The following is a 16,140-nucleotide window of genomic DNA, read 5'->3' on the forward strand; positions in this document are numbered from 1 at the left end:
TTTCTCTCAAAAGAATCAGAGGTCCAGTAAAACAAACTTGTACAAAAACACAGCATTTAACAGAACAGTGCTTAAGTTAAAACCTGAGTATAAATAAACAACAAAATAAATAGTATCTCAAATAAATTAAATACATATATTTTAAATAAATAAATACAGTTTTAAAAAATCACTTACTAACTTAGTGTTTTTATAAGATCTACATTATATACATACAACATCAGAAAAAGAACAACAATAACACTAAACAGTGACACATTCAAGTAAGGGGAAATAGAAAATCTAAATGAACATATGTGTGTTTTTTTGTATATATATTTTTTGACAGTTAACTTTTCATTTCAAATTTGTTCATATTTGGTTGCCAGGCTTTGGTCACTTTACATTTTATTCTGTCTCTTTCAGCCCCGAAAGTTTCTCCTCAAATGGTCAGCCATTAAGTCCATCCTTTCGAGGTGAGTCTTCACTACGGCCCTGATTCGCTCCCAAGAGTTATGGCTGTAGTTCTAAAACATACAAACAAACCATATATGTTGAGTAAATAAACAGATATTTAATGTAAAAGAGATCAGAAAGATGGCCTTTTGTATTGTACTGCACTGTACTGTTAAATTTATATACAAAAGTATTGAGAAACCCCTTCAAATTAGTAAATTATATTCTTTTAAAGGGGAACTCCACCAAATTTGCAAAATTACTTAATCATTCAACCCTTTAGATGTAGCCTTTCTAGAGCAATTTCATTCAGAACTGTTCACCCTTATAGTACTATGAACCAGATGTCTGTATGTCTACACTACAAATATCACCATTTTATCTGCTTTCCAAAATGACCAGTGGACATCCATGTGCCTTATGAGGTTTTATATGTTATGCTGTGGTAAAAAGGTGCTAAATTCGAATAAATATGTTGTTGGGTACTATTTTGATATATACACCTCTCCGCCCTGCACACCTTTTATGTTACTTGGGTTGTTGGTGTTGTGTCACATGGTGTCAACACAACGCATAGCATATGTAACATCATTCATCAATTAACTGATGACACACCTCAGCTGTTCAAATCAGTATGGCTCTGTGATATTTTGGAAACAGATCTTATCGATGGCCTCTGCACACTCTTCCAAAAATAGGTAAAAAAACTGTAAAAAATAAACTATAAACAAAAACGACTGACAGTGCTGTATCCGTTTCAGTTCCCCTTCAAATTCATGTTGCCTTTGATAAATCAGGTTTTCCGTCACACACGTTCATTGAATAGAAAACAACAGCAAGCAACACCAGAACAGCAGAAAGCGAAAACATAAAAAAAAGACTAGACAGCTGTGCCTTTTCACCCAGGATAACATGGCATAATTGAGATTCCGTGATGAACATTATTTTCAATTTGAGTAAACAGTAAACAATTGTATTGAATTGAATTTGTACTGTTCGTCACCAATTGGGTGACACACACAGCTGCTGTGCAAACCTTTTTTGAACTTTTTTGCTTTAGTTCCAGTGTTGCTTCGCATTGTTTTGTGTTGAGTGAATGAGTGCGCCCGAGAACCTGATTTGTCAAAGGCAACATGAATTTGAGGGGGAACTGATTAGGATACAACACCATCTTGAACGGCTGTAGGTATACACTAATAACTTCAAAAGCACATTAGCTGGTTTTGACAGGAAACACAGAAGTAAATATTTTTACTAAAAGCATGTTTTAGGGCAAAGCTTTATAAGAAAACTATCACAAAACAATTTCTCAAGTATCAAGCAACACGTTTATAACCATTCTGTGTAATAACCTAATGGGATGAAGCTGTTAGAGCCATTAAATGCTTCAGGCGTCTGGTTCCTAATAACATAATGGTGACCAACTCCGACTCTGTAAATTTCTCTGGAAAGGCACATTTTACACCAAACCACTCTGAATGATTTTGTTTACATCTTGACCATTGAACGTTTAAGTAATTTTGCAAAATCAGTGAGTTCCCCTTCAAGGTGTACCTGTCGCTGATACATTGCAAAACATAATGGGTCACTCTGCAGCCGCACATAAGCTTAAGCTCACTGTGCCCAAGTTAAAGCGTTGCGTAGAGGGATAATTGTAATTATTCAACATTAGTACTTCACTAATGCTCTTGTGGAATGCAATCAAATTCTCACAGCAATGTTCCAACATCTAGTGTAAACCTTTCCAGAAGAGTAGAAGCTGTTACTGAAACCAACTCCCAGTTAATAGCCTTGATTTAAGAGGAATCACTGAACTGAGCTGTCTCCAAACCTTTGCATATATACATTCGCACAGAGCAAGTTACAATATAAGGACACTTACAGCATTTTTGAGAATTTTCCTCAACTCCATGAAGTGTTTCCTGAGTTTGGATGATCTTCTCGTGGCTGGATAAGCTTCAGCCTGTTGGAGAAAGAAGTGCTAAATTAAAATTCAGGTCAGCGCTAATCATTTCATGAACCTTTTGCATGAACTTGTGGCTGCAGGATAAAACATTATATCAGGCATTATAGGGAGGTTTGCTTCAAAGGTGTGCATATACTGTGCATATGGTATTTCTTTTTGAATACGTACACAGTGCTTAAGTTCTGCCAGTTGTCGGGATTCAAGAATGTTCTGCAAATGATCCAATTCCCGAGTGTCCCATTTCTCTGCATGGCTGAAGAGCTTGACGATCTGCTCTGTAACCTCAGCCAGAAACCTCACTTGGTCTGCAACCTGTAGAAATATAATTAATTTGCATTGTTAGAAAGGAAACTTCTGCCAACTCTGAGCATCTTTCTCCAAAAGCATTGTTGCCTAACAATAATCATAACTAAACATACCAAATGTTCAAATGGACTGTATAGATTATGTAGATAGAATTGTATTGTGGGTTACCGTGCTTTTCTCTATTCTCGTGTAGAGCCTGTGTGGAAATAGCCCTGTTATTGAAACAGTCTGTCCTTCCTAAAAATAAATATAAACAACAAGTTAATATAGGAAGACCATACATGTAGTATCAGTCAAAACAATCACTGCAGATTGGCTGCAAATTCAAGATGAAGCATCTGAATAATAGCATTGTACATAAGCAAACCTTCAGTGTGAAAAAGTTGGGACAATACGTAAAGTTAAAAACAATATGCAGTGATATGTCTAACTACATTGAGCTGTGTTTCAATAAGAAAGTCTGGATTTAATATCATACCTTACCAACTCAGCTGTTTTATGTAAATATGCACTCATTTATGTGTATAAAAGAAGCATTCAGGAAAGGCCTAGGATCAACATAGACGGGTCAAATCCTGACACTTTGCAAAAACAATGCACTAGTGATTAATCCAAGTTTTAGAACAACGTTCCTCAGCAAACAGTTTCAAGACGTTTAGGTATTTCAGCCTCTGTGATGCACAAAATCACCAAAGGATTCTCTCTGTGCTTCAAGGTCAAGGCTGAAAACCACAACTAAACTGCTATGAACCTCCGATCCCTCAAACAGCACTGCGTCCATCTGAAATGGACTGATGAGTTAACATTTCAAGTTGTTTATGGAAATATTGCAAGTCATGTTTTCCATACATGTCATGTTTTCCAAGGGACAAAAGGAGCACCTAAATTGTGACCAGTGTGGTGTATTAGTACCCACATATTGCATGCATCAAATTTGGAATGAGCATGTATTAACCAAAACATAAATGTACAAATAAGTAATATATTTACCTATACGTATCATTTAAAAATGCTTTTTATGTTCAGTTTTAAATTCAGAACAACCCGAAGAGAATTTATAAATCACTGCTTTCTGTTTAACTAGCATTTCACATTCGGTCTTAACACTTTTCAAATACTGAGCGCTATGTGACAGACCAAGACGGTTGGATAGATCTTCCAGCAATTCCTAACCAGGGTTTAATCCCAGTTTTGCCATATGTATCCATGTTTTAGGCAACAAAACTTGCAAGCAGGCTATAGGCCAGACACAGCATCTTCAATTTACCCACCCTGTACAAAAAAGCCCATCAGTTTAACAAACAAAAAGTACTCCAGTCTAAATAAACACCTGGAATGAACAATTCAAGTCATTTTTGAGTTAAATAGAATTAGATCACTCGCGTGTTACTATATAAAGTCATTTTACAGGATGAGTTGAGGGGCCATACAGTGCACTACAGTTTCATACACACTTTTTGCATTACTTACCATTTTCCGCAGCATCGTGAGAGTCTCGCCGCTGATAATCCTGTAGTGGCTGGTAATCCATTTGCAGCCGTAGCATTGAGTCTGGACGCTGCAAAACACGAGAAAAAGGCACAGCCACATTTGCTTGGCGTTCATCTTTGCATTCATCCCCGTTTTGGAGCGACATGTTGCCGAGTGTTGGATTTATCTGACAGTATGGAAAAGGAAAACGAAGCACGGGAACTCAGGTAGCTGAATCCCCCTGCTTTCACTTTCCAGATGGCTACGTCACAAGGACGTCCCTGGACACTTTTGCACTTTTTTGACCAAAAATACGACAAAAGGCTCTGGACTGAGAAGACAAACTTTAAATATATGCTATCCATACATTTTCCATAGTATAACGAAGAGCGCTCTGTTACCGTTCAGCGCCTGGAAAACCAGAAACAGGGACTAAAGCGCATAACTCGATGAGCTGTATCAGATATGAGGTATAAATACATTAGACTCACCCTTTTCTGCACATATTAGTGGATATTATTTAGGTTAAAGAGTCTTCGTGCGCAGCTCTTCCTATCCGTTCCCGCACGTTACAAACAGAAAACGAAACCTACACGCCTCATATCTCCGCTTCTTCACAGCCGCCGGAATTTCGATGACGTAATGTGCTGAGGCAATGTTGTGACGCAATGTTGATCAACGGCTTCTATTTTTTTTTTTTCATTTATTTTTAACTATACCATGTCAGATTTTAAATCCTCCTTTCATTTTTAAATGTCTCAATGGCTTTTCACCTCGAAGATAAGATTGTCAGATTCTCCAGGTAGAATTTTCAAATCATTCAGTTCCACCTTGCTGACCATCCCTAAACCCCAGCTTAAGAGTGGGGGGCTGCTTTGGGTCCTAAGCTCTGGATTTCTCTTTCAGACCATTTGAGATCAATTGAGAAACGTAGCATTTTAGAAAAAAGGAAAGAGATAGGTGTGTTTTCTTTGCTTTTTTTAGTGAAATCAGAAGAATCAGAATCAGAAGAATCAGAAGAAGTTTTATTGCCATTGTCAATGAACAGGATTCACAGACTAGGAATTTGCTTCGGCATGAATGTGCAACATAAAAACAAGTAGTAATAGGCATGCAAAATTAAGTCCACATAAATAAATACTCTATGCAAATATATAGATAGAATGAATAAAAATAAAAATACAAAAGGCATGTACGACAGAACTATATACAACAGTGCAGGTGGAGTAGTGCAATTCAAGTAAAGTGACCAAGGCAGGGTTATAAAGAGGTAAGTGACGTGTAGAATATATCATTCTACTTTCTAAAATTAAAGAAACATCCTGGGTGAGGGATTAGAAACTATTTTAACTGTTCGTTTTTAGCCGTTGGGTTCTTTTTACTCCCATTCATTCATTTGTCCATACACCAACATTGTTCACTCATCTGTTTCTTAATTCATGTGTTGCTTTGCACACCCGTTTTCTTTGTCCATCTGCACATCTGGTCATCTATGATTTTTTTCTTTGTCCAGTTCCTGTCACAAAAAGCTGGGTAATGATTATAGTTATTTATGAGTGAAGGAGCAGAATAGTTGCCATTCAAGCTTTCCTGACTGCTTAACGCTCGAGTTTAGCGTCACACAATTCTTTTTTATATTTGGCTCTGTGTTCCCTGAGACTTTAAGACTCACCTTACTATATTAATAGTTTGGCAGGTAATTTAGTTACTTTGGTTTAATTCAACTTAAATAAATGTAGTGTGTTTGGGAAATGTTCTGCATGTTAATTTTAGAGTACCTGTCCTATTATGTCCTATTATTATTACTAGTCCTAAATGTATTCATGGAGTTATTCTGGCAAGGACACTTATTGTGAAGGTGGGTCTAGCCTGAAAGCTGTGTTAATGTGTTAGTTCAGCAAGAACTGGCAATCAGCCTAAAGCTGGAAGTGAGAGAGTGCAGATGTGAGCTTAGTATAGAGCAAATGGTTAGAAAAAAATTCTGCTTGTATGGCGTTGCTGTGGCCAATAACAGCTGGCTAAGAAAACACCATGACTTGTGCAAAAGCTATGTCTCTTTCAATAGTGCAGAATGCTACAAAACTTTGGTTGGAACAGTTGTTCACGCATTGATTCAGCTGTTATCACATCATCAAATCATTCGAATCAAATTTATTTGTGTGGCGCTTTTTACAACGGATGTTGTCACAAAAGCAGTTTCACAGAATTCCAGAAAAGACAAAGTTTTAACAAGAATGTAAAAACCCCCCGGTGAGCAAGCCAGGGGTGATGGTGGCAAGGAGAAACTCCCTCAGAACTGAAGAAGAAACCTTGGGAGGAACCAGGCTCACCAGGGGGGGACCCATCCTCCTCTGGTGAAACTACCTACAAGTGGTTATACTACTAATATTAATATCAGTAGTATTAGTAGTAGTAATAGCTAGGAGTCTATGAGAACATCAGTGTAGGGTGGGCAGCTAGTCCAAGGTAGGTGGTGGTAGCTGGGGCATGGGCAGCTGGTCTAAAGTGGGTAGCAGGAGGGCTCGACAGTCAGTCATCCTTCAGTGTCCGGCCGGACATGTGGGCGGTTGTATATTCGGAAAAAAGGCAGGGAGAGGGAATTGTTTTATTGTTTATTGAGGGAATTTATTTTATTGAAATGTTTTATTCTGTCTGTTTGTACGTAAAACAGGGAATGTGAACATTTCCAGAGTGTGGCTAACGACTCCGGCAGATCTGACTATGACAACTTAACTAAAAGGAGAGAACCAGAAGGACACACAGACATGAGAGCATGCTTAAAAGTTTGGCATCCCTCCGCTCCACCGTCCACAATCCTGAGTGACCGCGTGCGAGCAGCGGGACGACAGCACCAGCGTCTCAGTTGACTATAAATCCCTGTGTCCATGGGCCCCTGGATCTCCTGCCTTTATCTAAGGGGGAACAATTAACTACCAAAAGCTAAAATGAACAAGTGAGTTTTCAGCCTAGTTTTACAGATTGAGACTGTGTCTGAGTCCCGAACATTTTCTGGAAGATCACTCCAGAGTTTGGGGGCTTTATAAGAAAAGCTCTTCCCCCAGCTGAAACCGTCTGAATTCTGGGGACTATTAATAAGCCAGCACTCTGTGATCTGAGTAGTTGTGATGGCTCATAATGGGAAATAAGGTCTTGCAGGTACTCAGGGGCGAGCCCATGTAGGGCTTTATACATCAATAAAAGAATTTTATAATCAATAGTGAATTTAACAGGCAGCCAATGAAGTGATGAAGCACTGGACTGATATGATCAAATTTTCTAGTTTTAGTGAGGACCCTGGCTGCCGTGTTTTGGACTAGTTGAAGTTTGCTTAGATTCCTGCTTGTATATCCTGATAGTAGTGCGTTACAGTGGTCTACCCTGGAAGTAATAAAGGCATGTACTAGTGTTTCTGCATCACGCAGGGATGGGGCATTTCTTATCTTGGTAGTGTTACGAAGATGTAGAAAAGCTGTCCTAGTGATGCTGCCTATGTGTTGATTGATGTGCCAATTTAGGACCCATAAGAAGAACCTCTGTTTTGTTACTGTTTAGTAGGAGGAAGTTCCATAACATCCAGCATTTCACGTCTTTTACACAGTCCTCTATTTTCTTTAATCTGTATTTGTCATCAGGCTTGGCCGATATGTACAGTTACGTATCGTCTGCGTAGCAATGAAAGTTAATGCCATGGTTACTTATAACTGTGCCTAACGGTAACGTGTATAGTGTAAATAATAATGGTCCTAAAATAGAGCCTTGGGGAACTCCAAATCTTACTTTTGAATAATTGGAAGATAAATTGTTTACACTGACGAACTGATAACATTCTGTTAGGTAAGACTGGACCCATGATAGGGCTGTCCCTGTGTTTCCAACCATGTTTTCTAACCTTTCTAGGAGAATATGGTGGTCTGTTGTATCGAAAGCTGCACTGAGGTCAAGTAGCACTAACAGGGATACGTAGCCTTGATCAGAGGCAAGAAGAAGATCATTCATTATCTTAACAAGAGTTGTGACGTGGCCTGAATCCAGATTCTTATGTAGATATGAACTAAATAATTGGGCCACAGCTTTTTCTAAGATCTTAGATATAAATGGCAAGTTAGAAACAGGCCTGTAATCAGACAATATGCCAACATCAAGATTTCGTTTCTTGATCAGAGGTTTGATAACTGCTAGTTTAAAAGCTTTGGGAACATAGCCCAGACTAAGGGACGAGTTTACTATAGTTAAAAGGGGGTTTATAATAACTGGCAGTACTTCTTTGAGTAATTTTGAGGGAATTGCATCGAGTATGCAGGTTGTGCAATTTGCAGAGGAGATAATCTTCTCTAGCTCTAGCTGTGGGAGTGGGTGAAAAGTTTCCAGGCTCTTTTCTGCAACTGATTTGTTTTATATCAGCCAAGTCAGGTGACATCCAAGTTGGATTAAATACTGTTGGTTGAATTTGTTGTCTAATATTTTAAATTTTATTATTAAAGAAGTCCATAAAAACTTCACTGGTGAGAGTTGCCGGAATTTGTGCTTCAGTATCTGCCTGATTTGTTGTGATTCAGGAAATCACACTAAACAGAACTCTAGGATTATACTTATTATCCTCAATCAGCGAGGCCAGATATGCTGAGCGAGCTTTAGTGAGAGCATTTCTATAATCTATAAGGCCGTTCTTCCAGGCAGAGTGGACCACTTCCAGATTGGTTTGTCGCTATTTCTGCTCTAGTTTCCGAACTGTTTGTTTTAAGGTACAGGTTTTATTGTTGTACCTTGGGGCTTTTTCTGCCTTATTCTCTTTAAGTGGCGCCACATTTTCTAAAGTAGATCGGAAGGTATTTTCCAAATAATCGGTTAGTAAATCTAGCTCCATTGGGTCTGATGGAGTGAAAACAGGGGTTGATAGTTCTGGGAAATTTTCTATGAATTGTAGGGCAGTAAAAAGTTTTATTGAGCGCTTTGTAGAATAGCGAGGGGACATACATATATTATGACTAAGTCGTAGCTCATACGAAATTAGGTAATGGTCGGAGATTGCTGAGGTTTGCGGTAAGATATTAAGCTTGTCTATGTTAAGACTTAGTGTCAAAACTAAATCTAAAGTGTGACTACAGCAGTGTGTAGACCCTGTTACATTAGGTAATACCAACAGAGTCTAGAATTGAAGTAAATGCCTTTTTTAGTGGGTCATCTACCTTTTGAAAGTGAATATTAAAATCTCCTACAATTATTATTTTGTCATTGCACACAGCTAGGATTGCAGCGAAATCATTAAACTCTTTAAAAAATTCAGAGTAGGGCCCTGGTGGTCTGTAAATGTTAAATAATGAACATGTGTTGTTTTTTGTGATTGGATTTGTAACGTGAATGGAAATAACCTCAAAGGAAGTGAAAGTGTCACATTGTTTCTGACTAATATCTAGAGTATTTTGGTAGATTACACAGACTCCACCTTGCTTGCCTGATAATCTTGGCCTATGTGCATAATTATAGCCTACAGGGGTGGCTTCATTTAAGGCTGAATATTCATCTGGTCTAATTTAGATTTTAATCTTTCATTATTACTTTTATTGTTGCTTTCATTTTCATGGCCTTATTTTTATTTTATTATACTTTTATTACTATTTTATATTCTTTTATGAACTGCATAGCACTTTGAAAACTTGTTTAGAAAAGTGATATATAAATAAAGATATTATTATTGTTGTTGTTATTACTAATGATGACATGCACTTGAGACTGAGTTTGCTGAATACGCTGAATCTGATGTACAGTATTATTTGTCATTAAAATGTATTAAATTAGAAATGAATGCAAATAGAAGCATATTCACTCATATTCTCAGACTTTAGGACCCCGCTATAGGTACAATCAAAGCATTCCAGCCCATAGCTAGCCTAGTTCAAGGTTCCTTTGGTAATTAAATCAAATATATTTTCATACAGTAGGCATATTTATAATGTTTACTCTTTTGACAAAAGTGATAACAAGGAATACTGAAAGTGTAAGGTTTCAGCACTCAATCCTGATTAAACCAATCCAGAGAAAGACACTGAAAAAGAATACAAAACTAAGTGATATTGTTGCCATATTACTGGCATACATGAAAAAAATCCTTCACCGCTTAAATTCTAATTAGTCATATCATTTTTAGCCAATTTTACCATTTACCAGATACTTTTTTAGATTTCGCAGGGGCCCCAAGACATGTTCTTGAACAACATCTTGAAGGTACATTGCATTAGTTTTCCTAGGAAACAGGTGTGTTTCTGTATCTTTTCTTAGATGAATTTTGTTTAAATTGAAAAATAAAATATTCCGGGTTCTCTGGGTTTCTGTTTGTGTACTTCCATTTGACAACATCTGTTGTAAAAAGAGCTATATAAATACATTTTGCTTGCTATTACATCAGCTCAGTTTTGTCTTTCAGTTATGCTTTTGGTAATAATTGCATAGATGTAGCCTAATCATTTATTCATGTGCACATTCCCCTTCATTTTCTGTTTGTAATGCAAGGTGGGAAGTGCAGGCAGAAGAACAGGTTTTTTAGGTTTCAAAATCATTCAAACCATTTTGAGCTTCTACAGTGGTTGACTTCTTCATTGTGCCGCAGCCTGTTGGGACTAATTCTTTGGTTTACAGGGATTTACCTGCTCCACCACACCACATTCAACTCACCATCTGGTAAACATGTCATACATTATTAATGTCTCATCAAAGCTGAGGCTGGTTGAGGCTGAAATTATAAAGCCAACACTGATTTGGATCAACATTAAACTATTGATGAACACTGGAAGCTGTTTGTAAGAAAAACATTTATGGACTGCAGTTTAACTGCTTTGTGTGAGTGTATGCCTGGTGTTTCATCAAGCATTGATGATAAGGTCTGTGATGAAAATGCCCAGACTGGATAGAGATCTTCAGTCGCAACAATCAGTCGATAATACTTTTGCTAGCAACATGCAGAATGTAAATGCTATTTACTTTCAGGTTTAACAAAAAAGGTCAGTGATCCCTGATGTAAGGCTGTAATGTCAAGCTTCTAAGCAAAAAGCTTTCGGTCTTTCTGCTCTTGAAATATCTCAGTATTTTTAATGTGGGAAGTGTTTTAAAGAATTTATTAGCTGATTACTAAAATCTCTGAACTGTTTTTTACAGGTTATTTTAATGCCAGACATTGGGGTTTAAAAATAAACAAAAAATAAACACGGTTTCCCCACTAAAGCCTGGCCATGTCCGCCCCGATCACAAATATACACCAGTGATGGAATGTGGAGTATGCTAAAATGTAAGTTTCACATTTTTTTTGTGGTCTGTTTATTCTGTTTTTCTGTTCCTGGATGAAGATTACATCCTTCCACTATCTTTGGTGTGAATAAAACAGATGCACACATGCTATTGTGTTTAATATTTCTTTTGTGAAATGATGACTCAATTAAAAGTAAAATGACCTTTCAAAAAACAACTTGAGTAGCAGTACCAAGGAAGCAACCCTAAAAAGTACCATTCCTTTCAGAAATGTGGAAATGACATGGAAGCTCTTTATACATCCAGCATCTATCGGCATAGGAACTGAAGTTTGTTGGACTCTATTCTTTCATCTTTAATGGCCTAAAATAAAATAACCCCCAAATCTGAGAGATGCTGTCATCAACAAAAGATAACTTTAATATAAAAAGGAATTATTTACTATGTGACTCAAATGTAACTGGGGTAATAAGTAGCTCCCTTTCCTCACCAACATACTTAGTATAGTTTGTGTTAAATCTAATCATAATAAGAATGTTAATTATTGACAAACAACCCTCTAACAAAATGAGGGAAGAAAGCAAGAATATGGTTTGTGTTCATTTTTATTCATTTATCAATATGATAAAAGCATTTTTGTTCTTTTTCTCGTCGCAAAAGATTCAGAGGTCCATTACAACAAACTTGTAGAAAAGCACAGGATTTAACAAAGCAGTCCTTAAGTTAAAAACTGATCATAAAAAAATGAAATAAATACATTTTAAATTATTTAAATAAATGTATTTTAAATAAATAAATAAATAAATAAATTAGATTGTAAAGATCATAATACTTTTGTTGACCGGTCACTTAAACAGTCGTACAGAATGCAATGGCAGACATGAAAAGCAACAATGACAATAATGACTGACACAACTAAAATAGGGGAATAAACATAAAAACATGAATGTATGTTTATGGTATCATTTTTTTTTTCTTTTTTTGGTCACTTTTGTAACTTTTGCATTTCACATCTGTTCATTTTTTTGGTCCCCAGGCTTTGTTTGTTCGCAGCATTGAACATTTTGTGTCTGTTCAAAGTCCATTTTGCATTCTATGCTTTCGGCTTGTTAGTCCTAGAAATTTGGCCTCAGATCACTGTAGATCATGTACATCCTCTCGAGGTGAGTCTTCACCACGGCCCTGATTTGCACCCAAGCGTCGTGGCTGTAGTTCTGAAACATACAAATAGATCATGTTAAGTGTCTTATATTAGCATCTTGATGTAGCGACAGTTTTCATCACTCACTTAAAAAATCTATCCTAAATTAATAAATTAAAAAATAAAATAAATCCTAAAATAATAACTGAATAACTGAATAAGGAGCAATAGATGGTCATTCTTCTGAGAAAAAGAATCCAATATTATTGCGCTGTATAAATAGTATTTTGTATTTAACCCATTCATTGTATTAAGTGTGCATTATCTGTTAAGAACAAAAAACAAAATAATTCTTTCTGTACTGTATAAATGGGAATTGGGACTAAATAGAAGGTCACTACTGCATGTTAATTCTATGTCCAAACGTACCTAATTAGTATTCTAATTCTAATTAGTGATTTAGATCATTTAAGGTGTACCTGTGGCTGAGATATTGTACACACAGGTTGCATAATAGCCAATAGAATGGGACACTCTTGAGCAGCTACATGAGTCCAAGATCACCATGCCTAAACCCAAACATCACCTAGAGGGGTATACAGCCCCCCGCAGTGTTACGCTGTGGAGCAGAGGAACTGTGATCTCTGGAGTGATGGTGCCCCTTTGGGATAGGGTGATGTGGGTGTAATTCAGAACTAATCATCTGACATCAGTATCTGACTTCACTAAGCTCTTATGGCTGAATGCAATCAAATCCTTACAGCAATGTTCCAACATCTAGTGTAAGCCTTCTCAGAAGAGCAGAGGCTATTACTGCAACTGTCGAAACATAACCTCGATTTAAGGTTTTGACCGTTGAAAATCACAATATGAAGACACTCACTGCTTTTTTGAGAATTCTCTTCAACTTCCTGAAGTGTCTCCTGAGTGCGGAGGGTCTTCTTTCTGTGGCTGGGTACGCTGCTGCCTGTTAGAGAACAGAGCATTTCATTAAAGGTTACGTTGGTGCGCATCATTTCAGCATGAACTCATGAACTCTGTGATGGTAATCTTAATTTGGGATGAGAGAAGCTCAACTTGAGCCAGTACCGTTACATTAGTCGAGTTTAATGCATACTTTCATAAAGACATACAAAACTAATATGTGTACCTTGGCTTGTAGACCTACTATGCATATTATATTTTTCATTTTTAAACACTTACACAGCGTTTAAGTCCTTTCAGCTGCTTGTTGGCAAGAACGTTTTGCAAATCATCTAATTTCCGAGTGTCCCATTTCTCTGGGATGTCGAAGAGCTTGACGATCTGCTCTGTAACTTCAGCCAGAAACCTCACTCGGACTGCAACCTGTAGACATAATTAATTTTGATTGTGAGAAAGTATACAGACATTCGCCAGCTCAGAGTATGTTTCTCCAAAGGCATTGTTGCTTTAATCATAACAGAGAAAATGGTACAATATATTAAATAAAATGGGCAAGTTGTATAGATAGTAATATTGCAGATTACCGTGCTTGTCTCTATTTCCTTGTAAAGCCTGTATGGAAATAGTCCAGTTATTGGCACAGGCTGTTCTCCCTTAAAAGAAACATGAACAACACTTTAATGCAGGAATGCCGTACATGTAGTATAAGTCAAAACAATCATCCATTCATCACGCGACAGCCCACTTCTTTACCCTGTGTGATGCAAGATCATCTGAACAAATGTAATGTGTTTCTTTTAAACCCAATCAGGAATGAATAACTACAAATCTGGGATGGTAACAGCATTGAACACTGGCAAACAAATAGCTCAAAGAGAATTTACAAATCACTGCTTTCTGTTTCAAATAGCATTTCACAGCTGTCCTAACTTTTTTTTTACCAATACTACACCCTTCATCACACACCCAGAAAGCCGGATAGATCTCCAAGCAGCTCCTAACTACACTCTCAGAAAAAAAAGGTGGCATTCCGGACCTAGAAAGGTACAATCACTTGTCACTGTGGCAGTATCCTTTAACGGTACAGAAGTGCACCTTTATTTATAAGGACAAATATGTACTCTTACAGTTTGCACCTTAAGGGAAAGATTTTGTACCCTAGGAAACAAATTAGTACTTTTCCCATACAATGGTCAGGGGTACAAATATTGTACCTGTTATAATGGTACAAATAGGTTCCCATAGGGTACTGCCACAGTGACAAGCCCAAATAAATAAATAAATAAATAAAGTAAGTCCTATAGGACTTTAACCCCAGCACTGTATAGCCAGATTACTACCAGGCTCTGTCCACCAGTCAAAACTGTGCAAGTAGGCTACAGGTCATAGATGTATCATTACAGAGCCACACGTGCTTCAGTGCTTCCAGCAACGCTATCTTATTAAGCAGGTTTAAACTTTTTGCATTACTTACCATTTTCCGCAGCATCGTGAGAGTCTCGCCGCTGATAATCCTGTAGTGGCTGGTAATCCAGTTGCAGCCGTAGCATTGAGTCTGGACGCTGCAAAACACGAGAAAAAGGCACAGCCACATTTGCTTGGCGTTCATCTTTGCATTCATCCCCGTTTTGGAGCGACATGTTGCCGAGTGTTGGATTTATCTGACAGTATGGAAAAGGAAAACGAACAGGGACAGTACCGGACAGTACAGGAAAGCTCAGGCAGGTGTGCCTCCTCCGACCAGCCCGACAGCGATTTTGCTTTCACTTTCCAGAGGTTACGTCACAAGAAAATCCCTGACCACTTTTGCTCTTTTTCTGACCAAAAATACGGACGCAAAGCTCTGAACGGGGACGACAAACTATCAATATCTAATATCAAGGCTATCAATACTTTCTCCACGGTATAACGAAGAGCGCGGTTTGTTCTCAGACAGCGCTCTGCGACGGCTCAGCGCCTCGAAAACCAGAACCAGGGACTAAAGCGCATAACTCGGTGAGCTGTATCAGATATGAGGTTTATGCATTAGACTCACCTGATTAGATATAATAAGGCGTAAGGGGCCTCTTCGTGTGCGGCTCTCCGTTCCCGGGTCAGGACGTCGCAAACAGAAAGCGAAATGAAACCCACGCTTCAAATCTCTGCCGCTGGAAATACGATGACGTCATGTGCTGCGGCGATGCTGTGACGCAATTTTGGTCAACAGCGTGTGTTTTGATTTTACGTCCTCCCTGATTTTGCTCATCCCTCAAACCCGGCTAAATAGTGGGGGCTGCTTTTTTGAACTGACCATGTTAGAAATTCTCTTTCAAATCGCTGATGACCGGTTGATGACCTTAGACAAAAATTAGACCCTCTTGTTAGTTACTGCTTTTAAGGATCGTGCAGCTTTGTATAAACTGTAGTTCTTGCTGTTTTCTTAATGTCTCTTCCTTCTTCATTTTTTTTATATCCACTTTACTTCTATTTTGGGCTTTTATGCCTTATGCGCCCCGAATAACTTGCATGTTGTATGAATTCGAATATGCCGCACATTTCCATTCAGTCAGTGTACAAGGACTGTTGCTCAACCACTAAACTGATGATGGAACCACCTGGAAACATTGCAGTGACATTTATTTAGTGTCATTTGAATGGAACTCTCAACGCAAACCGTTTT

General features: G+C 37.8%; 2 protein-coding genes across 3 annotated transcripts; both read right to left on the reverse strand.

The window, feature by feature from the left end:
- Positions 1-203: 203 nt before the first annotated feature.
- LOC108429054 (interferon a3-like) lies at positions 204-4,778 on the reverse strand. Its single transcript, XM_017700531.2, has 6 exons — positions 4,669-4,778; positions 4,178-4,265; positions 2,876-2,944; positions 2,570-2,713; positions 2,318-2,398; positions 204-506 (listed from the first exon to the last, which is right to left on the reverse strand). The coding sequence occupies exons 1-6, from the start codon at positions 4,680-4,682 to the stop codon at positions 402-404; spliced, it is 501 nt and encodes a 166-aa protein (XP_017556020.1). The 5' UTR covers positions 4,683-4,778; the 3' UTR covers positions 204-401.
- A 7,225-nt stretch (positions 4,779-12,003) lies between these two features.
- LOC108429053 (interferon a3-like) lies at positions 12,004-15,623 on the reverse strand. Of its 2 annotated transcripts, XM_017700529.2 has the most exons (6): positions 15,517-15,623; positions 14,956-15,043; positions 14,066-14,134; positions 13,761-13,904; positions 13,441-13,524; positions 12,004-12,630 (listed from the first exon to the last, which is right to left on the reverse strand). In XM_017700529.2, exons 2-6 carry the CDS (start codon positions 14,968-14,970, stop codon positions 12,532-12,534), a joined length of 411 nt encoding a protein of 136 aa, XP_017556018.1. In that variant the 5' UTR covers positions 14,971-15,043; positions 15,517-15,623; the 3' UTR covers positions 12,004-12,531. The 2 variants fall into 2 exon arrangements, with proteins under 2 accessions (XP_017556018.1, XP_037398619.1); XM_037542722.1 differs by lacking the exon at positions 15,517-15,623 and having other exon boundaries at positions 14,956-15,339.
- Positions 15,624-16,140: the final 517 nt, after the last annotated feature.

Source organism: Pygocentrus nattereri, chromosome 1 (genome assembly GCF_015220715.1).
Source record: "Pygocentrus nattereri isolate fPygNat1 chromosome 1, fPygNat1.pri, whole genome shotgun sequence".
Classification (NCBI taxonomy): Eukaryota; Metazoa; Chordata; class Actinopteri; order Characiformes; family Serrasalmidae; genus Pygocentrus; species Pygocentrus nattereri.

Bases quoted from the DNA above. Each gene is read 5' to 3' on its own strand.
- LOC108429054 (XM_017700531.2), bottom strand. The intron at 2,945-4,177 runs GTAAGTAATGCA...ATTTATTTTTAG, and splicing joins TCACGATGCTGCGGAAAATG to GAAGGACAGACTGTTTCAAT. The intron at 2,714-2,875 runs GTAACCCACAAT...ATATTTCTACAG, and splicing joins CGAGAATAGAGAAAAGCACG to GTTGCAGACCAAGTGAGGTT.
- LOC108429053 (XM_037542722.1), bottom strand. From the start codon at position 15,102: ATGAATGCAAAGATGAACGCCAAGCAAATGTGGCTGTGCCTTTTTCTC. The intron at 14,135-14,955 runs GTAAGTAATGCA...GTTTCTTTTAAG, and splicing joins TCACGATGCTGCGGAAAATG to GGAGAACAGCCTGTGCCAAT. The intron at 12,631-13,440 runs GTGAGTGTCTTC...TGTATGTTTCAG, and splicing joins AGAGAATTCTCAAAAAAGCA to AACTACAGCCACGACGCTTG.